The 11,844-nt window shown below is 53.3% G+C and overlaps 2 protein-coding genes across 2 annotated transcripts; one reads left to right on the forward strand and one right to left on the reverse strand.

The window, feature by feature from the left end:
- Positions 1-4,263: 4,263 nt before the first annotated feature.
- Positions 4,264-6,850, reverse strand: FOXD3 (forkhead box D3). Its single transcript, XM_023207784.2, has one exon. It carries the CDS (start codon positions 6,327-6,329, stop codon positions 4,893-4,895), a length of 1,437 nt encoding a protein of 478 aa, XP_023063552.1. The 5' UTR covers positions 6,330-6,850; the 3' UTR covers positions 4,264-4,892.
- On the forward strand, positions 6,436-8,499 carry LOC111539435 (translation initiation factor IF-2-like). Its single transcript, XM_023207243.2, has 4 exons — positions 6,436-6,620; positions 6,932-7,072; positions 7,923-8,019; positions 8,196-8,499. Exons 1-4 carry the CDS (start codon positions 6,436-6,438, stop codon positions 8,202-8,204), a joined length of 432 nt encoding a protein of 143 aa, XP_023063011.1. The 3' UTR covers positions 8,205-8,499.
- Positions 8,500-11,844: the final 3,345 nt, after the last annotated feature.

Genomic DNA, 11,844 nt, shown 5'->3' on the forward strand with positions numbered 1-11,844 from the left:
CAAGAGAGTGAAGGTGTCCCTCTTCTTCCCCACCAGGCCCCTGATGGGACTGAGCTGTGTGCAAAAGCACAGATCATCTGGAGAAGAACCTTAGGTAGCAGTTTTATGTTAAAATGGGGGAGGGGACCAATTTAATTCTGCATTAAGGAAAATTCTAATATATGACAGCACTTCCGGAAATAAAAATGAGATGGTTATGCTTTCTTACAGACACCCTGGCTGGTTTTACATTTATTTTCAAATTTTGTTTTGTGTACCCCAGGGAGCAAAGAATGGCTTGTACATTCCTCAGAGGGCAAGGGGAGGGGGACTGGCGAAGAGAGTAGTTGGCTCTGGGTGTAACTCTGCCAACTGTTGGAGGGCAGCAAGGGGAGGGTGGTCTTTTAAGTGGGTTTGGGATCTGGTTACCTTTAATTCGCCTCCCAGGCCGCATCTTGCACTAATGGGTGTCTGTCAGCAGTGGACTCAGGTTTCCCCACTCGCCTCGGATAGTGGAAGCATAGGGGCAAACAGCAGAGTAGGCCGCTCTGCCAGAGAGGAGAGAGAGATATGCCCTGCCCCTGGAGCTGGGGGTGCAGGCTGAAGGATGAGTGGGCACCGAGGGCTTCTCCGCAGGCATGGTGAAAGGGCTACAGACCAGGAGGAGGCTCCACCTTTTAAAAGCCCTTTCTGAGGTGGGAGTTTCCTGGGATGGGTTCTGCAACCCCTCTTAGAAAAATCCACCTTTCATACCTAAAATCAAATTGTTCAAAACCAAGCCAACGTATTTGGTAGTGTACCAGTGCTTAGAACAGAGTTGTTTCTTCGTGCAGAGGCCATTAAAAAACAAACTCTACATGCCCCCAGTACTTTACAGTTTATAAGACATTTTTCACTGACACCAATTCACCTAATTCTGCAAGCCCGGGTGACAGGCAGACTCATTCTCACTGAAGAGTTGAGGAAATGCAGACATGCAAGGAAACCAAGCAGCTTGTCCAAAGTCACAGTTAGGAAATGCCTAATCCCTGTTGGAACGCCTTCTGCAAGGCCTTTCTCATCCCGCTTCTTCCTGTCGCCTCCTCCCTTGAAACAGACGGCCCCCCACAAAGCTCAGCCTGGCACTTTCAGAATGCCCTTTCAACCTCCTGCCTTCACTACTTTATTCTGCAGCTTGCACCACCGGGGACACAGGTGGAGTCGGGGGACATAAGGCTCTGAAACACACTTTCTGAAAGAAAGATCTGAAAGATCACATACCCCTCAGGACAGTTTCTCAAGGGACTCAAGTTAAAAATACACACCTCTCTCACACACATATCAGCCTTTCATGTTCTCCTTACTACCAAGACTCACCCTATAAACCACGTGAAATAAATAACCTCAAATATAACTCTTAATTGCTTCCAAGTCAATGTTTCCTCATCACTAAACTTTATTGCCTCCCAATCTTTAGGACAAACTCCTCTTGGGACTCTGTTCCTCCCAGGACACAGGCGGAGGAAAGGAGGAAAGCAGCTTCTCGAGATTCGACCTAGGCGTACGGGGCCTGAGAATAAGCAAGGATGTCAGAAGGCTCAGAGCCTGGGAGGGAAGGAGAGGCCTCCGGGGCTGGGGCTGGACCCTTCCAGACAAACCGCGAAGTCTTCCGTCTGCTCGTCGCCCCCTACAGGCCACATCTGCCATCGCATCGAGAGCCCTCAGCCCACACATGTTTTGCTCTACTCTTCGTTCGCCTTTCCCTGGACATCCAGATCCACCTTCCGGAGGGACTAGATGCGGGCGGTCCCACTCAGAACTTGGTCCTGGAAACACTATAGGGGCCACAGGCCTCAGGGCTGGATTGATTTTTCTAGGAATAAGTGCTAGAGAAAGTAGAAACGTCTAAATGCGTGTGTAGCCGAAAGCTAAAATCTTCCCCATAAAAATCAACCAGCTTCCTCCTTTTATTGCAAATAAATCTGCCCTCCCTTCCTTTAGTTTTCTTTTCTTAAGTGGAATAAAAAGTGGATATCAGTAGAGTTGCCTTTAAATCTCAACGAGAGAGCTGTTTCCAGTGCCGTTTGTCGCAGATGCCTGAGTTCCATAACATCAAACAAGGGTTTCAGGCTTCCCCCCGCCCTACCACTAAGTGCTTGAGATCGTTATCTATGATATTTGCATTTCCCCTTCAGTGCTAAATCTTCGAGGTTTAAAAAGCTTAAACCAAAAAGTTTTTGAGGGTGCGACGGCCGGGCCCATCTTCCTGACATCTACAGGGACTTTAAATAACCGCTGGCAGGTTGGGGGTCTGGGTCCGAGAGTTTCCTGCCCTCCACGACATAAAGGAAGGGGACCATCTCTAGGCCGTCGTTCAAGGGTAAGAATTGGCTGGAAGGAAAGTTGCCGGCAGGTCTCTCCTGTTCACCCCGCCGCCTAATGAATGTAGCGCTAGAAAAAGCCCTGCGAGTCTCCGGCGGCGGCTTGTGGCTGAGTGTCACGCTGCTGGCGCAGGCTCGGCCGGTATTGCTGCTATGCGAGGAAATATGAGCGAGTAATTTTATAAGTAACAAAGGATCAGGGATGGAATGAGGCCCCTGTTATCCAATGTCATTTAGAAGCCTTGGATCAGCAGCTTCTTGAGGCTAAAAGTGAATTCAAGAAGCCCTGCCTTTCCCTTTTCCCAGGGGGTGTCAGCTAAATTTAGAAATAACCTCTCTATGTGTTTGCACAAATCATGTACCATTTGCTGTTTGTGTAAAAACCGATTAGCCAGACACAACTGTGAAACAACTTGTTACTTTTATAGCTGCAACACACAAACAAAATTAGATCCGTTTAGTTTTCCTTGTAAAAGGAGATTAGAAGGGACCCGCCCGGAGACCGTGTGGTCCATAATCTCCTCTCGGTGAAGGTTACCATTGCTCCTCTCTCGCGGTGGTTATCAGGTTCTTGTTTATCAAGTTAAACTCTCTCACCCCCGGCAGCTTGTTTTATTTTAGGACCCTGATCCCGAAGGAATGTTTACTCAAGGACACAATAATGTTTACGGTTTACCAGGAAAACAGATTCAGTATTTGCAAGGAAGTGTCTTTCAAAGCAACTCCCAGCCCACGTCGACAGAGGAGAAATGAGGCTGGGATCCGCGACGGTGAGGCATCTCCACCACCAGGGAGGCAAAGTGGACAACACTGGGGACTGGCCGGGTTTAACCAAAAGGACGCGCGCAGGGCCCAGCCGACAGCACTGCTACTCGCTCCAGTTTTTAAAAGCGATTTCGCACAAGTAATTGTAACAGCTAAATTAATTACAAAATAATTAGAATTGATGCCTTTTGAGGATATGCTGATAGTGAGAACCAGCCTTCCACATCAAGATGTTTCATTTCTACCTTCATACTTTCTTTTAAAAGGTTTTTAACAGCTGAAATGCACATTAAAAATAATCTACGAGGACCTTCCCCATTCCTGCCCTATGATCTCGCATTTCACACTAACCTAGCCTAAGGTAAAGAAAAAAAAGGGGAGAGAGGTGATATTCAGCTGTTTTAAAAAGGGTATTAAGGCCACCATTCCTTGGCCTTCAGAAAGGCTTCGGATTGGAGGGAGAGGAATCATCTATAGGAACCCTTCAGAAACCCAATTATGTTGTGGATTGATTATTGCCATATAAATGAGGTATCTTATTTGACAATATTATGAAAACAAAACTATGTATTATCTATCAGATGAAAATCTCACTGCAAAATGTAAAATGCCTTAACATAAAATTTTAAAACCAGCTGGATCTATTTACCATTCCACTTAAGGAATAAAGAGAAATAATTTCAAAAATCTAAGATTTAAATGTTAAAAAGAGGGATGTTTCTAATTTACTTACTTTTCAAAGGATAATTGAAATGACCAGGAACTCTCTCATTTGGGAAGTTTTCATTGTGGAAGACACAAGTCTGGTCATTTAAAAAAAAAAAAAACATTTAAAGACTGCTGTTGTTTCGGTTTCTTTTTTTAAATGACAGCTTACTTTACAGAAATGTCTGGTCATTTAGATTTAATGGGTTGATATGAATGATATCACTCACATCCTGATTTTATGTGAAAACTAAAAGAAAATTATTAACACAATTTAAATTAGGCATACTGTTTCCTTTCTCCAATTAAAATTTTCTTACACTCAAATTATGAATTTACAGAGTTTGAAAAAGTCATTACTTGAAATTCCTTGATTTTCTGGGGAGGAGAAAGGGCAAAAACCATTTAAAAATCTTGCCATTTACTTCAGACAACTAAATAAAACACTAGGCTGGGCATTTTAAAAATTTATTTACAAAGTTGTGTACAACACGATGGAATAACATTTAGAATACCATATATATTCATTCATATATAAACAGACTTTTATAATAGAATGACACTTTTTGCCTTTTTGAAAATTTTTTATATTTAAAATCTCCCAACGTCTCTATACATTCTTTTCTCAGATAAAACTTCGGAGAGTGAACCTTCAAAAAAAATGAAAGTTCAGAGCTCTAAATCTACGGAATTTGTTTTTTCTTAAAAAAATAAAAACCCCAAAAGGAAAGTCAATAATTTTTTTACAAATATTTACAAAGAATTTCCCTCCCACCCCACGGTACTAAGAGCAGGCGCCGTCGGGGTGCATTTTTGGAAAATTCGGTTTTCGGTTTTACCTGTATGGAAAGCTATTCCCGGCGGGCACGCGGTGAGTTTGCTCGACCAGCTTAAGTGTGCGCGAGGGGTGGAGGCCGCCGAAGGTAGGCGTTGGGGGCTCAGGGGAAAGGAAATGGGGGAGAGGCAGAGTCCAGGATTGGGCAGCGGGACCGGGACCGGGCTCGGGACGGGGCGCGCAGCCTGGAGGTGCAGCTGCCGCTGGAGGCCCCCGCCGGGCCCTGGGTACCAGCCACGGGCGCGTCCCTATTGCGCCGGCCATTTGGCTTGAGCGGCGGCGGCTGCAGCGGCGGCGGCCGAGGCTGCGGGCTGCAGAAACTGTCCGGAGAGCGGCACGCTCAGGATGGGCGCGATGGTGGCAGTCGTCCGGCTCAGCGACAGCGGTTGGTGCGTGGCCATGAGCGCTGCCGACTGCACGGTCCCTGGTGACCGCAGAAATGACTGCGCCGTGTTGCCGCCCCCGGAACCCCCAGTGCCGCCGGCGCCCCCAGCGCCCGCCGCCGAGCCCCCAGGAGCCGCGGGGCCCCCACCTATGATGTTCTCGATGCTGAACGACGGCCGTGCGCTTGGTTCGGACTTGATGAGCGACGCGGTGGTGCCCGCGGCGCCCGCTGTGCCCGCAGCGGCCGCGGCGGCGCCCAGGCTATTGAGCTGAAGCTGCAGGCCCGGGCCGAGCTGTGAGCCGAAGGCGGCCGCTTTGCGGCCCAGCTCGCCCGAGGGCAACAGCGGCACGGCGGGAGGCAGCACCGGCGCCACCGGCGGCAGCGCGTACGGGTACTGGAGCGCCGCCGCAGCCGCCGCGGCCGCCGCCGCTGCCGGGTGCGAATAGGCACCGGCCGCCGCCGCCGGGTGCAGGCCGTAGGGGCGGCCGTAGGGTCCCGCAGCGCCGGCCGCCGCCGCCAGGCTGTAGGCGCCGAAGCTCTGCATCATGAGCGCCGTCTGCTCGCGCAGGTGCTCCTGCTGGTGGCGCTTGAAGCGTTTCCGGCGGCGCAGGAAGCTGCCGTTGTCGAACATGTCCTCGGACTGCGGGTCCAGGGTCCAGTAGTTGCCTTTGCCCGGGTTGCCCGGCTCGCGGGGGATCTTGACGAAGCAGTCGTTGAGTGAGAGGTTGTGGCGGATGCTGTTCTGCCAGGCAGGGAACTTCTCCCGGTAGTAGGGGAAGCGGTTGCTGATGAACTCGCAGATGCCGCTCAGGGTCAGCTTCTTCTGCGGGCTCTGCAGGATGGCCATGGTGATGAGCGCGATGTACGAGTAGGGCGGCTTCACCAGGCTGTTCTTCGGCTTGCTCGGGGCCAGGCCTCCCGCCGAACCACTGCCCGCGCCGGGCCCGCCGCCGTTCGCGCCGCCCTCCTCGCCGCCAACACCGCCCTTGCAGCCGTCCGCCTCGGGCGCGCCCACCTCGCCCCCGGGTCCGGCCCCGGCTCCGGCCGCCTCCTTGGGCAATGCCAGGGGCTGCTGGTGGGGCGGCTGAGGCTGTCCGTGATGGGGTGCCGCCGGGGACACCTCGTCCGCCTCGTCCAGGCGCAGCTCCGGCGGCCCCGCGGGGCTATCGCAACCCGCGTCGCTGTCCTTCTCCTCTAGTCCGTCGTCGCCCTCGCCCACCACATCGATGTCCACGTCCTCGGCCGTCAGCACCGTCTGGCCGGACATGTCGCTGGCGCTGCCGCCGCCGGAGAGGGTCATCCCTCCTCGGGGTTGGTAGCGGCGGCGGAGAGGGGGCAGAGGGCGATGGGGGTGGTCGGGGGCTGCCGCGGAGCTCGGGGGAAGAGGGTTTGAGTGCCGTTGAAAGATGGGGGGCAGGGAGAGGGGAGGGGGCCGCAGGTGGCTTGGGGCCCGCTCGGCTCAGCTCACACTCGGCGGCCCCGCATCGCGCGGCGCGGGCTCTGCCGTCCGCCCCCAGCGGCCGCGCTCCGCGAACTCCTGCCGTCCCTGGCGCTCGGTACTAGGCGCTCGCTACCACTCCCGGCCCCGGCGGTTCTCCACGCCGCGCCCCCTCACTTAGCCCGCCTTCCTCGGCCTCTGGCCCTGGCGTGGGGCGCAGGAGCGGTCCAGGCGGGCGCGGAACGCCGGGCGCCGAGCAGCTCGAGAGGGCGCGGGCAGGGGCAGTAGCGGGGGGGCAGGGGGCTGGGTGTCAGGGACGCCGAAGCCCCCGTAGTCGAAAGTCCCGTTTTAAGGACTGGCCTGATAGATTACTTTCTACTTAAAGATCCAGCGGGAGGCGGGGCCACGTGACCGTGCGTGACGTCAGGGCCGCGGCGGAACCGGCCAAACTCAAGTTGGTTCAGGGAATTGTCAACAAAGGGACCAGAGACTCGCAACTCCGCTCCACACTGTGCGCCAGCATCCCCCGGGCCCCGAGGGCGCTCCGGCCCGCCCGGAGACCCCCCCGCCCAGGCTGGAGCCGGGCCCTGGGGCCCAGGGAGCGGGTGGGTGTGAGTGTGGGTGGGTGTGAGCGAGCGAGGGCGTGGGCCTGAGAGCGTCCGCGGGACTGTGCGACTGTCGCTGCCCTGCCTTCCCCGCCCCCTCTCCATTCCCCCTTCTCTGCCCCCCTTTGCCACACTCCTTAGACAGGGACGGGCGACCTAGAACGAGGTTCCCATACCGTCTTTTGAAAAGCAAAACTTAGTCTCTGTTTTGCTTTTTGTTTTATTGTTTTTAGCTTTAAAGAGTAAGAGCAGCGCACCCGGCTCCCTCCTGCTAATTAGACTTCAGATCCCCCTCTGGCCTCAGTGCTCATTCTGGGGAAGACACCTGCTGAGATGTCTTTTTCCCCCTCCCTCAACCAAACCACTTAGGTCCTGCCTGCTCTTTCCCGGCTGGATGCAAGCGTGTTTTCCTGTATGTATTTTTTCATGCGGCCACAAACAGCATCAGCTGGGGTTCCCGAAGGTCAGAAAATGGCTATTGATTAATCTATTAGAATAGTTGCCGAGAGAAATAAAAACGACGTAAAATAACAGGGACCCTATAAATAAAGAAGCCATAACTGGCTACTTGGAGTTGTTAAACGACTTAGCATATGAAAAAATCGGAAATGAGGCGCTGGGGAAGGAGCTGGCATTGGCAGCGGCCCGGGTAAGTCGAGTGGATCCGGGAAGAGGCCTGCTGCCTCCAGGTTAGACGCAGCGCCCAGGGACGGCTGAAGAAACATGAGGTGTGCGGGCGGTGACTTCCCGGGCGGTGGGCATGGCCTCGGGGGAACCTGGGCAGACTTGGGCATGCCAGCGTGCAGGGCTCTCCGTTGCTGCCAACTAAAGTGGATTTTGTCCTCTTAAGGTGTAGACAAATCCTCCAAGATTTAACTTCCAAGGAAACCAGCGGCGGAGCGGTTGGAGGAGGCGAGGATGTGTGGCCAGTGCACGCGGAGTGCAAGGCAAGTCACTGATGGTAGGAAAAACTGTGGGAATTTCACTGGGACTGGAGGGGGAGGCACAGCAAACCGACCCCCAAGTGCGTGGCTGGGATGCGTGGACCTCACACCTCCAGGGAAAGTCAGTGCTCTTGACCCGGTGAATCGGCGATGCGCTGCCTCTTTCCTTCCGCATTTAGGCCGCCTAGTTGGGAGCCGCAAGAGCCTGTGCCTGGTGTGGCAGGCACACGTAACCCAATCCCTGTCTGTACGCTGCGGCCTGGGAGGTAAGCGCCGGCCTCACCAGAGGAAGGAGCACGAGGGGAGGAGTTCCGAGAGGAAATAATTAGTGAAATATTTGCAGAAGATGCTGGGATGTGGATTTAATTCCGGATGGACAGTGGTGCTTCCGATTCCCTCAGTCTGTTTCCCCATCCACGATCTCCTCTTTCCTTGGCCTAGATACACCAAAAATAATTCAATAAAATAAAAATTTAAAAATCTGTACACCTGCTTCATTACAGGCATTGAGACACACAGATTGACTTTCATCTTCATTAGACAGTTTCCCCGGATAGAATACTAACTCATTTGAGGCTGGGAGCAGGGTGGGGTGTGGTGACTCTATCCTGAGACGCCCGCTAACCTCCACGGTTTTTCTTTATCTAAATGATCCCAAGATTGCACCCGGCCCTAAAACGCATCTCAGAGTTGATTTCTGTAGCTTCACAGCTTTGTGGCCCGCAGGCTTCGAACCGTTTACCATGCCCTCTAGACAGCCTTCCGCGAAACCGACCCGGGCTGAGCTGGCTGGCCACCGCCCGGAACTGCAGAGTTCGCGGTTGCAACTGCCTCAGCAACCGAAGGAGGGTCGAAGGTCCAAAAAAAAAGAAAAAGAAAAAAAAAAAAACCTGAAATTTACACATTCAGGAACTTCCTTTGCTCTGCTTCGGTTGCCCAGCCCTAGAGGCAGGGGCGCGGGGCGCAGCGCTGGCCCTGCCGCGGCCTTGGTGGCTGGGGCCGCGTGGACAAGTAAGTGTGGACGCGTGCCGGAGGATGGTGGCTACAGGGCTCCCCTCACCGGTCTCGAAGTAGTCTCCAAATGAGCCTAATTTCGATTCTGCCGCCCGCCGAGGCTAACTCTCTGGACTCCCTCCACGCCGCTGGTCGCTGCCTCCTACCCTCCCTCTGCCACGGCCGGGCCTGATCCGTCCATTCCCCGGTGTCTCCTTGGAACCTCCCTGGGGAAGGGGGTGGAGGATGAACAACTCCCAGCTGCCGGTTCCATTTGTTGCGCTTTTTTCCTTCAACACAATAAAAGTCAAATTAATTGATTCATACCATTAATTACGGCGCGTAGCGTGAAAAGCAACGCTTCCCCTCGGTTAGAGATCTATTGTGCTAATCTCTTGTTCAATCAGTGTTACCATCTGATGCTGGGTCCGGCCCTTACAGAAACTTTTCGACTCGATTAGCTAAATGATGAGATGTGCACAACCTACTGGCTGCGGCCCCGACGTCCCGCGCCCGCGCCGGCCTAATATCGATTTCCAGCGGAGGCAGAGGATTTTTCGTGGCCAGTCTCGGCTCAGGAACCGGCCGCCGGCTTTCTCCCTCCAGGAGGACCATAGCGCCCGCACAACCTCCGGGGGCAGGAAGGAGGCGAAGCGGCGGCCGGGAAGGGAGACAGGAAGGTTCCTGCTGGCCTTGACGCAGGAGGCTGCCCCAGCGAAAGGGTCCGATCCCGACGCTGTGCAGGGTCCTGCCGGAGACCGGCTAGATGCCGGGCTAAATTTGCCGCGTAGTTGCAGTTTGCAGTTAAAAGCCCGCAGGTCGTCAGTTACCGCCAAGCTGTAGGACAGAGATGGAAGAAGCGAGACAGATACAGAGAGAAAGTGAGACACATGTAGTAGGGGGAGGAAAATGTGATAAAGGGAAGGGAAAAGGGTGTATGTGGATAAAAAGTTTTTGAGTCTCAAGGGGTTATTCGAGAGGTAGAGGGAGAATGAGTAGACACACACACACAGTTACGAGTTTGAGTGACTCTTTGAGTCTCAACAAGCGAACTTCCCAGGAGAGATTTAAAAAGGAAGATGGCAGCCAGCTGCCTCACCTGCTCAAATGTTTGAAATGTTACAACCAAAGGAGAATGGAATGAAATCCCTTCGGTTCCTCCTGGAGCGGGCAGAGTACGTGGTACCCCGCTCTGGGAAAGCCACCTGGACGCCCTGGGAGTGAGGGGTGGGGCAAGTGGGGATCTAGGTTCTAGCAACAGGAGGCAAGAAGAGTGGAGTCCGGATCGATAGGAAGGAAATTGAGACGTTTCCAGGGGAGGGGAGATTTAGTGTGTGCGTCCGGGGCGGGGGAATGGGGGAGGGAAGAAATGGATAGAAAAATTTATGATGGAGAAAGGGAAATTAATTACAGCCCATTTGGGGTTCTTAGGTGGTCAACACTGGAGGAGGGGCACGGTTAGAGTGCGGAAGGCGGGAATTGCCCACCTACCCCTCACCAGGCCCAAGTGAACCCAGATACCTCTTTTCTCTTCTTTTAAGTCAGAGACAGTGCCAGTGACTTGAATAAATCGTTGGCGCGATGTGAGATAGAATCATCACACCCGCGCGCGTGTGCACTTTTCTTACAATCCGGGGAGCTGGGACCAGGTTTCGCGGAGTGAAGGGCGCGTCCCCCACCAAGAGCAGTTACTCTGTGTCCAAGAGGGAGCAAAACGTGGGTGGGGCTATTAGAAAAATACCCCTCCTTTCTCCCCAACACCCCCGCGCCCACAACAATCAAAGCCTGCTTCTTTTGACAATCTGCATAGATTTGTTAAACTATTACCGGCCTCTTTGTCTGGATGGCCGCCACCAAGGAAGGTGGGAAAGGGCAGAGGTGATACCCAAGGCCCCAACCCACTCAGATTATTTCCATTTCCCAAAGCGGGGGATTTTCAATTCTCTTACCCACCACCACCCCCTTGTATACCTCTCCGGATCTTTTCGGGGTGGAAAAAAAAGAGGCTATTTTAATGTTCTTATTTGGATTTGCACTCAAAACTTCATTTATTTTCAAGGTGTCTGCCACTCAGGGTCCACGCCAAGGCGTGCCTGTAAATGGCGAGAGACCAAAAGGAAAGGAGGAGAGAAAGAGGAAGAGAGAGAGGATGGTTTCGAATTTATTTATATTGGAAATGTATAAACATCCATTCTGTAAAAGGCAACACGTTTAATTAACGATGAGAGAGCAGTTAGGGGCAGAAAGCTAGTAAAATTGTGTGATAAATTTATGGCATTGTTAGCGTGCTTTTAATTATGGCTATTATGTTAATTATTTCACATTAGCATGGAGTTATCAGCAGCATGTCAGATTTAATCAAAACGAGCCTTTCTCTCGAAAATTGTTCTTTTCATCCACGAGGAGAAAGGTCCTGGACAGGATCGGGGCTTAAAAATGACTTGGCATTGAAAGCCGGAGTCTTTCCGACACCGTTTGGAGCGATGCGGCCAGGCCCGGCTGTCCGCTGGGTCCCTCCAGGCTACCGGCAGCTTGAAGAGGAGCCCAGGGCTGGGTTTTTAGGAATTCACCATTTTCACCCCCTTCGGAGCCGACACTTCATCATGCGAGATCATTCTGTCAAACAATATGATGCTGCTCATTTTTATCTGTCCCGCTTTACAAAATCCCCATTCAGCCCGCCGAGGAGCAACAAAAGCCTCTGAGCAGCTCGGCAGCCGCTGGCAGCCACAGCCTCCCCGGCGCGCGAGAAAGAAAGGCGAGAGGGGCCGAGGAAAGCAGGCGGCGGGCGCGCGCCCCTCTCCGCCCGAGGGAACGAGGCCTGCCGGGGCCTGC

Source organism: Piliocolobus tephrosceles, chromosome 1 (assembly GCF_002776525.5).
Source record: "Piliocolobus tephrosceles isolate RC106 chromosome 1, ASM277652v3, whole genome shotgun sequence".
In the NCBI taxonomy this organism is placed as follows: domain Eukaryota; kingdom Metazoa; phylum Chordata; class Mammalia; order Primates; family Cercopithecidae; genus Piliocolobus; species Piliocolobus tephrosceles.